The sequence below is a fragment of the Sander vitreus genome, chromosome 1, assembly GCF_031162955.1.
Source record: "Sander vitreus isolate 19-12246 chromosome 1, sanVit1, whole genome shotgun sequence".
Lineage (NCBI taxonomy): Eukaryota > Metazoa > Chordata > Actinopteri > Perciformes > Percidae > Sander > Sander vitreus.
Window position 1 is genome coordinate 34,857,773 of NC_135855.1, and position 16,427 is coordinate 34,874,199.

The 16,427-nt window shown below is 40.6% G+C and overlaps 1 protein-coding gene across 1 annotated transcript in view; it reads right to left on the minus strand.

Moving 5' to 3' along the window:
* Positions 1–233: 233 nt before the first annotated feature.
* Positions 234–16,427, minus strand: part of LOC144519991 (collagen and calcium-binding EGF domain-containing protein 1-like) — a 40,538-nt gene continuing 24,344 nt past the window's right edge. Inside the window, exons 3-12 of the mRNA XM_078253557.1 lie at positions 10,375–10,427; positions 8,139–8,273; positions 7,741–7,878; positions 7,323–7,456; positions 7,060–7,174; positions 5,820–5,959; positions 5,023–5,058; positions 3,398–3,433; positions 2,610–2,787; positions 234–2,515 (exon numbers count right to left, since the gene is read on the minus strand). Coding sequence (XP_078109683.1) covers positions 2,490–2,515; positions 2,610–2,787; positions 3,398–3,433; positions 5,023–5,058; positions 5,820–5,959; positions 7,060–7,174; positions 7,323–7,456; positions 7,741–7,878; positions 8,139–8,273; positions 10,375–10,427 — 991 coding nt within the window. The 3' untranslated portion in view covers positions 234–2,489. The remainder of the gene's footprint in view (positions 2,516–2,609; positions 2,788–3,397; positions 3,434–5,022; positions 5,059–5,819; positions 5,960–7,059; positions 7,175–7,322; positions 7,457–7,740; positions 7,879–8,138; positions 8,274–10,374; positions 10,428–16,427) is intronic.

A 16,427-nucleotide genomic window follows, 5' to 3' on the forward strand; every position in this document is an offset into this window, starting at 1 on the left:
TACCTTGCCATGATAGCATGATTTTAAATGACATTCACTGTGATGGATTATCTATCAACATTTTCAAAGACGTTTCTAGTTTTATGCATGTTGATTTTAAACTGCGTTGTAATAAGCAGAAGTCAATGACTGTCTGGAATGTATAAAATCAATCCCAAAAATGTATCATTGTTTAAAAACACTGTTATGGTCCTTTGATAGCAATTTGGGCATAGATAGTTTGAGACCGTCTGTGACCCTTTCTGACCTGTTTATTCATCCTTGAGTTAAACACTGGATAATTAATCACTGAGTCTGACCTCTGACCCTGGCCTGAAGGCAGCCAAACACAGATCCACACAGGAAAACATAATCACACTCAAATACACATATTTGCATTTCCAAAACCACAGTATGTGCTTGCCTAACACGCAACCCCACTAACAAACATGTACACAGGTCACTCTCATAAGCTACTTTACGCATGCACGCACGCACGCACGCACGCACGCACGCACACACACACACACACACACACACACACACACACACACACACACACAGTTTGAAGTGACAGCCCTGTCATGCAAGAGGTGTATTTATCAATGGCCATAGTGTGCCAGTGAGGAAATTCCTCACATACTAGGAAACATCTGGCCAAATTTGATGTATTCTTTATATAGCAAATAGTAACTCTCCTCACAGTTCGAGTTTGGCATCCCAATGGCTAGATAGTCAGAGATATGATGATTTTCATAACTAGAGATACAGTATATTAAAAAAAGTCTGTGATAAAAAATGATGTCACTCAATTTCATAAGGTGCCATTTATGAATTAAGATAAAAGTTGTAAATGTAAGACAATTAAACGTTTGCCTTACTTAAAGTCAGACGTCTCTTCTCCTTTTGCTGATTTCATTATGACGGAGATGACAGATCTATCGTCTAAGGGGGTAAGTGAACTTTTTGCTTCGACGTGGCCTCCTCTCTGCTGTCCCCTACAGGCTCAGAGGAAAGCCACCAGTTGCATGACAAGTGGTGAAGGAAATGAGATAATCTCTTTCACTCTCTTACTGACATGGTTCTTAAATTGTTTCATGTTGTTTTTCCTGATCCTGGTTGCCCCGGCAACGACTCTACTGTGAGCAGTGCCTGCACGGCAGGGGCCGGAGCTGTTAGGTGAGAAGCCTGTCAAGTAACACCACACCACACACACACACACACACACACACACACACACACACACACACGCACGATTTACTGAGATCTGTTCTTCAGGATAAAAGCATCACACACAGCAAAAGGCCAGACAGAGTGAGCTTTAAACACAACAGATCAAACACACAGTGTTATTTTTCAAACTTCTCTTCGGTGGTGGGTACGAGCCCAGACAGGCCCCGTCTGACAGCCTGTGGTATATAATCATCCCCCCAGCTGTTTATACCCAGGCATTTGACCTCTAACCTCTGATACTTACACCTTTCATAATGACATTCAGCCACGCTACAGTTCAATGGCATGTGAACAGGATAATGGCATGCGCCTCACAGATGAATTCAAGGATGATTTATTTGTTTTACATAACTTGCGTGTTTGGGACATGAATGAATTATGGGAATTATGAATATTTTTGGATGGTAATTATACATGTAATGCTGTGAAAACTGTGACTTTGGTTGTCTCACCTGGTTGGTATTCAGAGTGATAGAGTGGTGAGGCCCAACTTTCAGGGGTATAACCTGGGACTTAGCACCCTCTGCCGGTGGAGAGGCTTTACTTCAGGTAGCAGGAGTGCAATTCAAAATGTTATTTTGTAGCATGTTATTTCTCTTTCTAAACAGATACCAGCCTTTCTACTTATTTAAAATGTATAGTCAAAAGATTGAATGTCTTAAATATTTAGCGTCTCTCTGAGATTATCTATGAACATATTTTGCGGTAAATATTTTTTTGTTTATCATACTTGACGTTGTTTAATTGTACATTTTCAAAAATACATCAGACTGTTTTTGTCCAACAGTTGGCAACATGATTGTAATACCCATGAATCTCATGAATTAGTTTCTGAAGATGCCTCAGAGTAGAGAGAATAGCTGCAGAGCTCAGACTTGATACTGCAGGCGGGTGCAGGGGAGGCTCGCAGAGCTGCGGGTCCTGGGTCTTTGTACCAACGCCCTGCAGGCAAAACTGTCTGTCTGACAGCAGAGCTTCCATTGGCAGACTCAGGAACAGGAAGAGATGTAGACGATAAAGTTCATCGTTTGAAGTGGTTCAGCTCAGACTCAGACATAAAGGCACTGCATCGTTCTCCCTCTATGTCCTGCACACACCCCTCACTCACACCACAGCATATGAAAAGCAGCCAGACAGTGCTTGCAGTGGTTAAGAGAGGCTGTGGTCCAATTTCCGTTTTTTACAATCCGTATATCTCTCCGTCTTACTGTCTGTGGCAGTGTCGAGAATGCAATCAAGGCTCCTTGCCCAGTCCATCCCAGCTGTGGGGTTTGGTATTATTTACACGTTGGCCACCAGCGTCCTTTATCAACAAAGAAATAAAGAGTTAAGTTTGGTGTTTGTTTTGCTGGGTTTGAGAGAATGTTACTGTGTGTGGGATGTCAAAGGTCAGGTACTGAGCCGGAGATCTCCTTGTCCAGAGCCCCACTCTACAAAATCCATTTCCCCGCTGGAATGAGGACTGTCCATAGAGATGCCCCGCCGCTCCCCAAACACTTTCTCCTGCAGTTCAATTATGTCATTGCGGATGTCAGCCATCATTAGCAGAAGGAAGTCGAAGGAGCCTGGTGGTCCCTGGGGACAGAAGGCAAAGTGAGGAATTGATTAAGATGCTCTGCGTGTCATCTGTCACTGGGTTTGACAATCAGTAAAACAAATAGTTTCCTTTTGGGAGGTGTGAGGCCCAATAGCCCCTTTTCACAGAGGACATGTAGGCATGTAATAACATGGAAACTGTTAAACATTAAAAATGATATTCCAGTTTGGTGAGCTAGTTCCAGGGTCCTTGTATTGTGCTCACTGTCATGGCTTACTAGGACACTTGATGTCCATGGACACTGTTAACACAATTTGTTTCACCTTTGCGTTTCCTGCTATGACAAGTCAAAATGTCTGTTACACTGTTACAAAATAATACAAAATACATATCATGCACCACCCTCTTGTATGAATCAGGCTGGCCTATAAAAGCTACAGTCCCTCACTGATTACACCAATTACTACATCCACTTCAAACATGAAAATAAAACAATTACATTACAATTAGAATACTTTATAGAATTGGGGGCAAAATGTAGATGAAGGAGGCAGGTTCAAGATGGAAAAATGATGTTTTAAGAGCGTGTTTATGAGTAGATTTATACAGGAGTTTTACAAATGATGCTTTAGTTCTAAATTAACTTACAGGTGGACCTCTGGGACCTGGAGCTCCTCTGTCACCCTGTAGAGGAGAAACAGCACCAATTAAACCCATTTCAACCGACACAGCTTTTTAAGAGCTGTAAAAACTGCAGAGCAGCAAATTGATTCAGATACATTAACATTTTGTTCTATTTAGTGAGTAACAACTCGCTAAAATGTCCTGAAAAACATTCAATTGAATGTCGAACAGGTAAAAACTGTAATGATTATTACTGGAATAACAGTGTGTGTAGTGTATAATATATCAGACACCAGACACAAAGCAGAGCTAGCTGTTCAGAACTGCATGAACTGCCATTTTATTTTATCCAGAGGTGTCAAGTAACAAAGTACAAATACTTTGTTACCTTACTTAAGTAGAAATTTTGGGTATCTATACTTTACTGGAGTAATTATTTTACAGCAGACTTTTTACTTCTACTCCTTACATTTTCACGCAATTATCTGTACTTTCTACTCCTTACATTTTAAAAATAGCCTTGTTACTCCTATTTCAGTTCGGCTTGTTTTCATTCCGGCTTGTCATCATTCAAAAAAACACACAAAAAAATACCTATCCAGATAAATCGCGCCATCCGGATAGAGTGAATATGATTGTGGTTGGATGAGAAGTATAAACATATACCATTCCGACCATTCCCTATTGGTTTGTACGCATCGCACCTGCACAGACCTAATACGGCACCGGTGCCTTAACGACCGCTATCTACCGGACCGAATAGAACGCGGATTTCGGTGCCTTATTAGGTGCAACTTACATGCCTGCGCTTCTCTCTGATGCTCCGAAAACGGACGTTAGAGGGAACTGAAACATCGCCGCACGGGACACTAGTCAACACTACAGTTGGCAGCAGGTAACGTTAGCCTACCGCTAGCTAGTAGCTGGATTAAACACGGTTAAAATGCTGACAGCTAAACGGTGCAAAAGTGTCTGTATTTCACTGTAGAGGATTGTAACACCAGACTGTAGCTGCCATTGTCTGAAAAAAATAAGTTATTGTTATAAGTTATTGTTATTACATTTTTAATAAATCATTTAATTTTGACCCTGTGGCCTTAGCAATACACAAGCCGTTTTTTAATGTCGCCTTGTGCTCCTTTTTTTTTTTAAGATCAACTTTTTATTGTTTTATATTTTTGAACATACAGAACAGACAAATACAATTGAACAAGGTGCTCCTTTTTTTGTGGAGGTGGGGTAGTGCACTATAGGCCTCTGTGGGGGCTAAGCTTTTGTCCTTAATGGCATTTTTTCCCCCTTACATTACTTTTACTTTTATACTTTAAGTAGTTTTGAAACCAGTACTTTTACACTTTTACTTGAGTAAAAAGCTTGAGTTGATACTTCAACTTTTACAGAAGTCTTTTCAAACCCTAGTATCTATACTTCTACTTGAGTAATGAATGTGAATACTTTTGACACCTCTGATTTGATCACTCCATGTAACCCAGTTACAGCAGCCAATGTGACAGTGACAGGTGTCTAAAGACAATATAGACACTAGCTGGCTAGTGTAGGTCCACACATGCAGATACAGTACACACACAGACACACATAGAGACGTGAATTTAAAGCACAAATGAGGAAAACGAAGATATAATAATGACCTTTAGTCCATCTCTTCCTGTTGCCCCAGGGGGTCCCTGTATGAAAGATAAGACACATGTATTAGCACTTGTCAAGCTAATTCTATGAGGGGAAACATTCATTTACTGTATGTTGTTACAACTGTAGAGAAGCAGGCTTCCTTTCAATCAGAGTAACGGTGTCCTGCTGAAGAGATTATCATACATCAGGTGGTCAACTTATTTGGGGACCTCTGACATCTCGCACCAGGAAAAGCACAGGTGTAATTAATAACACTCTGGGCTGCGGCCCAAAGTGTTACAGGCCCCAGGTATCATGTATACTGCCTCACTGTCACCACATTTCAGTGTGACAGAGCCATCGTACAGCTGTGCTTTAGTCTGTTTAAAGCAGTAATGACAAGAAGTTGCAGCGGCGCTAAAGATACATCTTGAGTCACTATGGTTTGGCAGTTTTTCTCAGACATTACATGAAGAAATTACCACCACAGAAATTCCACCATACAGGTTTAAACTAATACTGACAAATTCCTCTCTACCTTTACTTCCTCCTTCGTCATGGTATATGAAGGTGATGGACAGTGGCTGACTGTGCCGTCTCATGTGGATTGATATACTTGGTTGTTCACGTAACACCAGTGGCACCAAACTTATATTCATATGACTTGCTGACACTTTGGATCATTAGACACCGTGAAGGTGTGATCTCCAGGTTTTGAGACACTACTTTGATGTTCTGAGGTAGAGGCTCCAGAAGGAAATTAACTGAAAAACAGATGTGGTAACCCCTACGTTATGAAACAGTTTTTTTTTCTTACCACTGGCCCCCTACGGCCTCTTTTCATGTGCTTTAGGTCTGGCTCTGGACCCATGGGTCCCATGTCTCCCCGTGGCCCCCGAGGGCCAGGCGGGCCCCCTTCCCCTGGGTCCCCTCTCTTTCCTGGTTCTCCTGGGTGTCCTGAGGACAGATGGATACAGCGATAAACAGAGCTATTTCAAATCAGATAGTCATTAGCATCAGAGTGACAAACTGCAATATCATTCAAGGAAAAAGAGTATTTCTTGCTACTACTGTATCTCCTTAGACAGGCCATCTAAAACCCTACTTGTTTGCTCTTTACCCTCTTCCTTTTTGTTATTCTAACAACAAAGCAACATTAATTTAGTTGCAGTTGCTTACTGCATTAATCACAAACTTTTCTAACCTTACACTACTGTTCCAAAGTTTGGAATCACATATATTTACATATATTAATGCATTTCTTCTTTCCTTCATTAATGGCTATTTTAACAAAAACAGTATAATTTAGACACCAAATGTGTTATTTATATTTGAAAAGGTTTGGGCCTGAATAAAGAAGGATTAACAGAATCAAACTTCCATTTAGTCGATGTCCCCACATTGTTGCATGACAGAGGAGAATACTGTTGGAACTTGGATTTGTTTTCAGGTCCAGAAAAGCGTAAGTGACCCTTGATCATTATTGAATCACAACGGGGAAATTGGGCTCTTAATATTGATTTTTCTTTGGGCCCTCTGCAGTGTGCTCAATGGTTAGATTATAGAGGTTGATGTTGTATGTAGTATGTACGTATGTATGTTCTGCTGATATTCCTATAGTGCTAACCCTAGACTAACCTTCTATTTCTATTGTGAAGTTTGAAGAATAGCTTTGCTAAAGCAACACGTCTGTTAATTCCATCATGTTATAGGCTGTATTATTGTGCACTTGACACTGAAACAGGAACGTCTTCTTATTTAAATTTGCACACATTTTGATACTGTAGCTTACAGTTTATGTTACTGATTTCTTCTATTCTTATTAAAGTGTTGCTCAGAGGTATCTTTGTCTCTTCGTGGCCTTTCAATTGCCAGTCTGGTTGAACCACAGTACAGCGTTTGTTCTCCATGAAACATTACTTCTTTTTTGCAAACCCTTCACACAAAACAACATCTATTTGTAAAGAGGACTTTCTGGTCTTCTCAGCCATCTCACTGCACCCAATCATGTGGCAGGCGATTCCAAACCTTTAAATGGTAGTGTGTATCTACATTACCTGGGACCCCAGGAGCTCCTGGAGGACCGGGTAAACCAGGAAGACAAGGGCTATCGGGACTTTTTCCTGCCCTCCCCAGAGACGGCTTGTCACTGCTGTTGGCCAGGCCAGGTACCTACAAACACAAAGAGAAACGACTCAGTAGGATAAACAGAGAAAAGGTGGGGTGTGTAGATGACAACATTTTAGATGAGCATGAACATTTAATTCTAGACATCTTTTATCTCGGGTGGTTTAGTTTTAGGTTACCTCTCTAAAGTTACCTGGTTGGGTGACTGTGTGTTGCCCAGCCTCAGTTTTAGCTGCAGCAGACTGTTTTTCATGTTCATAAAATCCTGACAGGTGAACGAGCAGGTACCAGCACTCATCAGGGTGTCTGACTTCCCCGATGAACTCACTGCAAAACAAAACATACATTTAAAGAAATGTCTGGCATTTCTGTCGTGGGTGTTTGGCTACACTGGGAATCAAACCAATCAATCAAAAAGCATTCCAATTACTGGTGTCACACTGTGCTGAACAATACACAGTCAAATCACACTTAATCACAATTAAAGTTCACTTAATTCCCAGAGTGTAAAATAGTAAAACAATTACAGTACAAGCACGGACATGGACAATGATTTTGAGTTTTCTACTGAATTTTCATCCAAACGCAGCTCAGTTGTGACATAAACTCACAGTTGTGTACAGGGATGCAGGAGCGTTGGTCCGGTGCGAGTATGTAGCCACTGCGACATCGACACAGGAAGCTGCCCACTGTGTTCACACACTCGTGGTCACACATGCTGCTGTCTGGATGCTCACACTCATCAATGTCTTTATGTAAAAGTGTGTGTGTGTGTGTGGGGGGGGGGGAGAGAAAAAAAGTACATTATCACAAACAAAAAAAAATCTTTTAAAAAAAATCTCATTTTAAGTGCTGTTTGAAGAAGCATTAAGGAAGTTATTTATTTGAGGAACCTCAAATAAATAACTTTTATATAATTGCTGTCATGGAGAAAAACTCCATGACAGCAATAGACATCATAGTCAAAAGTATTTCACAGCACGGGCAGATGAGAAGGGAGTGTACTGACCCAGACAGTAAGGAGATTTGTGGTTGCGGTGTCTCTCTCGGTCGAAGCGATAGCCGGGGTAACATGTGCAGACAACTCGTCCAAAGTTATCAGTACACTGCTGCTCACAGGGCGACGCTGCACACACATCCACGCCTACGCAGAGAGGGAGGAGGCAGAGAGTACGCAGACTGAGCACGTTATTCAGGATCACTGATACCAACATTACTGTAATCACTAGTGAAGCTTAGTGAGGCATTTTCTTTCATTTTTTAAGCCCAATAGATGGCGCTCTGTGTTCAACAAAGGATTGAAAGCAGACTAAATTGCCATTCCTTGAGCATTTGTGTGCCATCTAGTTGGGTCAACAAATACAACTAATTGTTCATGAAGCTTCATTGGACATCACTATTAGCCTTTATCACCACCTTCTTACATTCTTACTGTTCCAAATCCACAACTGGAAACTAATACAGGTTCTACTGTCAGCCCACAGACAGCCCCTTAGGCTCTAATAATAACATGAATGAATGCTGAATTCCATTTAGCTGCTTCAGTTTTAGGGTCCTGGCACACTGTCACGGCTTACTGTGACACTTGAGTAGAACGGAGCCACCGGCAATGTTACACTACTACTCCCTACTCAGTAGCTGCTCTATAGTGAGCAGTAAATTGAGATTTTGGGCACTTATGAATCAGCTTTATTTTTGCATCATTACTGACAGAAGCAGCGTTGCATAACTGGATTGTTAGCAGAAAGTAGTCCACACCCATGGACATTACTTTTTTCGTTCCACTGTGGGAATATTTTAGGGTAACTATAGTCTGTAAGTTTCACACAGAATTAGGACACCCAAATACAATTGGACATTGGGTTAATATAATGCACCATACAATAATATGTAGTCAAAGTGTCTGCTGTGAAATATATATATATATATATCAGACTTGGCCGAAGGTTCACCTTCCAACAAGACAATGACCCTAAGCACACAGCTAAAATAACAAAGGAGTGGCTTCGGAACAACTCTGTGACCATTCTTGACTGGCCCAGCCAAAGCCCTGACCTAAACCCAATTGAGCATCTCTGGAGAGACCTGAAAATGGCTGTCCACCAACGTTCACCATCCAACCTGACGGAACTGGAGAGGATCTGCAAGGAAGAATGGCAGAGGATCCCCAAATCCAGGTGTGAAAAACTTGTTGCATCATTCCCAAGACTCATGGCTGTACTAGCTCAAAAGGGTGCTTCTACTCAATACTGAGCAAAGGGTCTGAATACTTATGACCATGTGATATTTCAGTTTTTCTTTTTTAATAAATTTGCAAAAATTTCTACATTTCTGTTTTTTTTCTGTCAAGATGGGGTGCTGAGTGATTAATGAGAAATAAAATGAACTTTTTTTGATTTTAGCAAATGGCTGCAATGAAACAAAGAGTGAAAAATGTAAAGGGGTCTGAATACTTTCCGTACCCACTGTATATATATATATATATATATATATATGCTATGTGGCTCGACAGTGTTTATATTATACCTTGTTGCATGAAATGTACTTTAGATAAAAGTTTGACATAATTATGGATAGATTACAGAAAGCACCGCTGCTGTAAATATCAAGTAAAACTGTCGGTGAAAAAAATACACGCATCAAGTAAGTCATCGGTCTCAAGACATAGTGGAACATCAGACTTTGTACTAATCTGGTGTGGTCCACATTTGAGTAACTCTAGCTTAAACTTTAAAATGTTAGTAGAGCCATATGCCCAACATATATTGATATGGTATATGCACACATCATGTGTAATATATTTTCAGGCACATCCATCCTTGAAAGGCTGTTGTGTTCATGGAGGAACAGTGTCCCCTAGTGGCCGATGTGACTCACTGTAATTCTATGGAGGCATACCTCAGTATATAGTCAAAGTTTTGATGCTATAGACAGTAAACCTGTTTTTTATATGAATGACCACAGCACAATAGGGCAGTTCTCTGTGCCAAACCTGTGGGCAGTTTCTTTTTTGGTTGGCTGATTTTGTTTGTTCCAGTGCAGTACACACACATAATTACTCCAAAATTACAAAAGTCGACTATAGTATGTGGATTATCTGGTCTTCTGTGGAGGTCCATATAGACAAATGTGGTTTTAATCTAGAAACTGCTGTAGTTGAGAAATGGTATCAGATTTGGAGCATGTGAATCAGATGTGAGAGTTCTCGAGCCAATTTTAGAGGATAGTGTGAATGGTTTACCTACTTTCAGGTATGCACTGGCCCATCACAAACCTGAATCCGTCACAGCATTTCCTCCTGAAAAAAAAAAAAAAGTAATCAGATGTGTGTATTTCTATCACCGTTTTCATATCAGCAGGGCCAGCCTTTCACCTTATCATCATTAAAGGAATAGTTTGACATGTTGCACTCTGTGTGTGGTACAACCAGCAACCGGTTATCTTAGCTCAGCATAAGCTAAACTTTTACTTTAGGGACCGTTCGGTATTTATGGAATGGACCACCGGAGGAAAATAGGGGAGGGCCATGTCTTTTTATTCTTTGTTGAGGGGAGGGTCACCCAACATTTTTTAGTCTGGGGGGGGGGGTCACCCAACTTTTCTATTCATGAAAACAGCAACATTTCAAAGTGGCTTGTTTGGTGCATATTTCTTCATGTAGCTTTTAGTCTCGGCCCTCCTTCGCTACCAGATGGGTCTGACCCATGAGTTTGCTGGAGGGGGGAGGGGCAGGGGGAGCACTGAAACAGGTAATTGCATTGTTTAAAAAAATTAGTGGAATAATTACATCTGGCATGACCAGATATTTTATAAATATCTTAAATAACAAAACAACTAAATGGTGATAGGTAATACATCAGATTTCATATAGTGTTTTAGTAAAAACAATATTACCTGGCTGACGATGGGAGCAGCAGGACGCAAAAAAACGACTGAAATTACTGTTGCACTAGTCTGGACATCTTGCCGTGCCAACCTTGCAATAAAGGTTTCCTAAATGCCATGTATATAAATGTGATGTCAGCTTACTAATTGATTGCAGGTTTTGTGTAGATTTGGACTTTTATACGTTTATTCCACTTTGTTTAAACGGCGAAGTGGAGAGGCCTCGTTCACCTGTTTGGAGCTGACTGGTGAATGTGACGCTCGTATAGGCCTTACTGGATACACCGTGACCCTTTCTGTGGATCTACTGATCGCTGTGGATTACCTTTTGTTTTCCGTGTCATTGGATTATGGCAAAATACGGATCTTTTTTCTCAACGTGTCTTAACGTTTTATGGTGTGACTGCGCTTCGTTTCTGTGTTTGGAGAGACATCTCAACAGAATGTAGGTCCAACACTGATTGTTCACCGTTACATTTTAGTAGAATTTAAGAATTCCACCACCGTCTGTCTATTGTGTTCCAAGACAGCCGTGCTGTGATTGGATTTCATAAGGGCGAATTGTCAAATTGTTACAATGTAATTTACAATCTGCTTTAAAAATAAACATATATGTTTTGGAATATAATGTTCAGCTTTGGCAGCTTTACCTATGTGCTAAAATATACAATGACTGAGGAAGCCTAGTGACAAGTCCATAGCAACCAGTGTTGAATTTGTTATATCCTAGTGTCCTTTGTTGAATGGTCTCAATGTTTTATTGTTTTATTTCATCTGAATACTAGTTTACTAGAGTAGTAACTTAGTATTTGAAGTAATGCAGTAATGTAGGAAGTGTGCATTTAGTTTCCATGCTTACTGTGTTTCCACAACAATGTTAGTGAGTAAATCTACTGAAATGGCCACCACACCATAACAGAGGAGTGGGATGTGTAAGATGAGAAAGCAGAGGTTAACTCATGTATGTCATGGCTGTAAAAAAAAAAAAAAAAAATGACATCTGTACATCTTTGCTAAGTGCAAACTAGCACATAAGAGGAGGGTCATGCCATTATTACTGGTGAGGGGAGGGTTGACTCTTTTTAGCCTAAAGGTCCAAAACTTCTGGTGTTTAACTCCTTTATAGTTTCTGCTTTTGTGATTTAAGCTCGTAACAGTTCAGTAAGTGCAGTATTTTTTAAATAAAGTATTGTGCAATGAATATTGGGAAACAATTTCTCCCATAATTGATTTATGGTGTTTGGCAATGACACTTGTCCAGCAATCCCGTAACAATCCACCACATGTTACAGACATTACAGTTGGAAAAACAGAGAGGAAATGGCTCAGAAACTGGAGCAGCACAGCCACGCAACAAATTACTCTCACACACATATACATACACACACACACACACACACACACACACACACACACACACACACACACACACACACACACACACACACACACACACAAAGTGGGGAAGAATGCACGACTCCTGTCCTAAAAACTGCATGCTGTTACTGGAGGGGAGTTAGTGTGCTGCCTCATTCACGGCCCCCTCATGACAACAAGTTGCTTTTATTCTCCTCCAGCCTCCATGCAGTGTAACCTTAAATCACTCTGAGATCCCCCCTCCTTCTCCTGAATGAAAAATAACCTATAAAATGGCGAGACTGGCCTAAAGTGATGAGATCCAGATGAGAGCAGCTTTAATCTGCAGCCTGTAGCTGGAAGTGTTGAGAGGGATGGATAAGTCCGGGCATTGAGCTGAGGTGGAGACAGGAGAGTGAATGCTAAGATGTCATTCAGTCAGTCAATTAGTCAATACATCCATCAATCAATCAATTAGGTCAGTCAGTCAGTCAGTCATCTCAGTTGGGTTAATGCATTGCAGATGCAAGCCACTAAAACGTTTATTTCAAGTCAATCTGGTCCTCATTTGACCCAAAAAGTCACAATTTCAAATATATTGACACTGTCAACATCTTTATTCAAGTGTTTTCAAGCAGCAGAAATCAATTCCTATGCAGTACCAATATAAATTTATTGCAGATGAGTATTTGCAGTACTGATAAATGTTACGAAATGCAGCATTTCAGCAATGGGATCAAGCAATATTTAAATAATAAAATGCAATCTGTTTTCTCAGTTTAACTGTTAGATTGTTATTCATTTATTTTACTGATCCAAAAAGATTGCTGGGGTGTGTGGAAGTAACGCAAGTACCAAAGAGTAGACTTTTTTTTATATTACTGATAAGTTTAAAAGAGGAGATGCATTCAATAATCTGTACAGTTAGATCGTATATATCAAACAAACAGTCTTTCACTGCCAGCTCCCTAGTACAAAGTCTGTGTACTGTAATGTGTGAGAATTCACAGTGTGCGAGTGGGAGTTGCTGTCGGCTTGGGCGAAACTGGAAGAAAACAAACATCTGAGCATGAAGATGAAAGTTGATTTACACGAAGGCGGAAGCGAAAATGTCTTACTGTAGAGACAACGAGATTCAGAAATTTCACTCGGTAAGGGCCGACGCCTGAATCGTCAGACAAATTCAGGGAACGGCAAGAGACTCCAAGTGGGAATACATCTAAGTGGGAACACAGACAATCTCTTGTTGTGTACTACATGTGTGAAAGGGAAACTTCGGACTATGTCGAGACCTGATTCAATGGACACTGTTCAGAGTTCAATTTATGTGAAAACAGACTAAGAGTCTTCAGCCATGCTAGCTGCTCTGTGAGGCTGTAGCCCACTCAGGCACAGCAGTTATTTGAGCTAAATGTTAACATCAGCATGCTAAAACAATCCAAGTTTGTAATTGCGTTTTGTGTAGACTTATGTGATCTGTGTGTGTGTGTGTGTGTGTGTGTGTGTGTGTGTGTGTGTGTGTGTGTGTGAGAGAGAGAGTGTGTGAACTTTGCTCCTTGACACCATCTTTGCAGGACTACAGATAAAGTAGAGTTATCTCAGAGTCTTGTGCTCCCTCTCATCGCCTTCGTTTCCCTCTGGATTTATCAGACTAACCTCTAATGCGGTAATTCTCAACTCTCACCTCAACTCTGGATCCTTCATGGTCTCTGCACATGCTCTTACAGCTACTAACCTTCCCCCACACACTCACACACATCCGTACATACTGGCATTCTAATGTTAGTGGTAAAGCATCTCACATTTGCACATTGGTCAAATGTGAAGCAAGCCATAACAGACCAACTGAAAGCTCCACAAGAAACTTAGAGTAAACAGTGAAGATAAAGACATGACAACCAGAGACCAGAACCAAGATGGTGGCAAATTACAGAAAAAAACAACTTGTATAAATGATCCACAGAGCGGTGAAGCCAGCTGATCTGACTACAACACATTACAAGTGCATATAGATCGACAGGCTGTCTGTCAGCCAGAAATGCAGCAACCTCAGCAGCTCTCCCCTGGGTGTTTGTGATGGACAGGACAGGAAGACCCGGGGCCTCTGGACAAGCAGAAGAGGGCGGAGAGAGAGGTGACCCGTGTGTTTTTGTTTTGGAATGTGAAAGCATGTTGGTCAGACAGGCAACAGGCATGACACGGCCTTTAAAACACAGACCATTACACTCACTGGAATCAGACTTACTGTATGTGTTTGTAGATGTTTGTCTGGTAGGAATACAGGTATGCTTCTTTTATCAGTATATATACTGTACATTGTAGTAGTATTATTCTGTCCTAAAAAAATCCACCTACCTTCCTACCTTGTGTGTGTGTGTGTGTGTGTGTGTGTGTGTGTGTGTGTGTGTGTGTGTGTGTGTGTGTGTGTGTGTGTGTGTGTGTGTGTGTGTGTGTGTGTGTGTGTGAGTCTGTGTAAGGGCTCGGATGCCATCCAGTAATTGGGTACATCCTTTTAATGTCAGTCATTCTCTCTTCTTTTTCATGTCCTCTCTGTGTACTTTACTTCACTCGCGCTACATCGAGTCTGTGATTTGAAACACACCGATTTATATTCCGGCCACTCTATCAGACTCTTGTTTCACAGTGAACTCCACTGGTTCACCAGCTGTTTACATAATCGCTGTCTCTTTCTCTCTCTTCTCTTCAGACTGACATGTTATTGGCCTCTGTCCATTAAAACCTGATGAGCTGTCTGCCTTTTCCATCTTTATTTCATTCAGAGGAATATTTTTCTTTCCTCACAAGACTTGCTCAGGCCAGGAGCCTTTAACAGCCACTTTTAAACTACAGCACTAAACAAAAAAATGTTTTTTACAAATGGTTACACACATTTTTAAAAACTCCTTAACCAGTTTTCTTTACTAGCATGCAGCTCCTAAATGCACAAATGCAACCAAAACACTTGAGATGCACATCTCAGGATCAACTGAGAGCTTCCTCTATTGTCGTCAATGTAAACACATCCATACACAGTCCTTCCAATAGTTTGTATTACTCTAACACTATTCCACTGACATATAGGTGGCAGTACTGTGCCAAGATACACAGCAATGTGCAAAAAAGGCAGGGAAGCAGAAGACTGCTTTATGAACATGGAGGTAAACACAAATATACAGCCATTTGATGTCGATTTCAAGATTTTTCGGTTTTGTCATCTCTTGATGCCTTTTACCTTATTACATTTACATTTACATACATTTACATTTACATACATTATATATTTGTTTTGTACATTTCAGTCTTTTACACATGTACACATGTTCACATCTTATGCACATTTAGAGATTTGTGTACTTGGGTACACACATACAAAAAGAGATAAAGTGTCACAACTCTCCACACACATTTGCAAATAATACTGCTATTGTTATTGTTGCTATTGAGTATTGGCCCTATACTGACACATTTCAAGTGTTTTCTCAACTGCATATATTGTGTAATAAAACAAAAACAGCCAGACATGGCATGACATGACATAAACAAGAAATCAACTAAGCTTAACAACCACAGCACTGCAGTGTTCAGTGGATTGTGACCCAAATAAATGAGTAGTGATTAGTAGATTATTGTAATGAATTGTAGCCTTGTACTAAATGATAGACACGAAGCAGGATATTGTTACTAATGAAGCGCTTTTGGTAGTTTATCTGTTGTTGAATTGTACTTGTGTCAGATTATCGCTCAGCCTGTAGCAGGTAGTATCTTCTACCTTCTTTAGGCTGACCAGCAGTATTGACTAATTTGGCTGTGTAAGCCCGCATTCAAATTCATATGTGTTGTAATTAGTAGCAATTTGCGTATGTTTCACAGCGGATATGCTCTGTATTAAGAAAAAACATGGATGATAGATAGATAGGTTTGGAGAGGATTTGGATAGCCTCTCTTGGCTTTTGCTAACACTGACTGCTGGCTGCTGTTTTTGACAGCTTGTGTAGAGCGCAATACATTACAATAAACAAAGAACTGGCAATAGATTGGACATTAGCTCCTACAATCC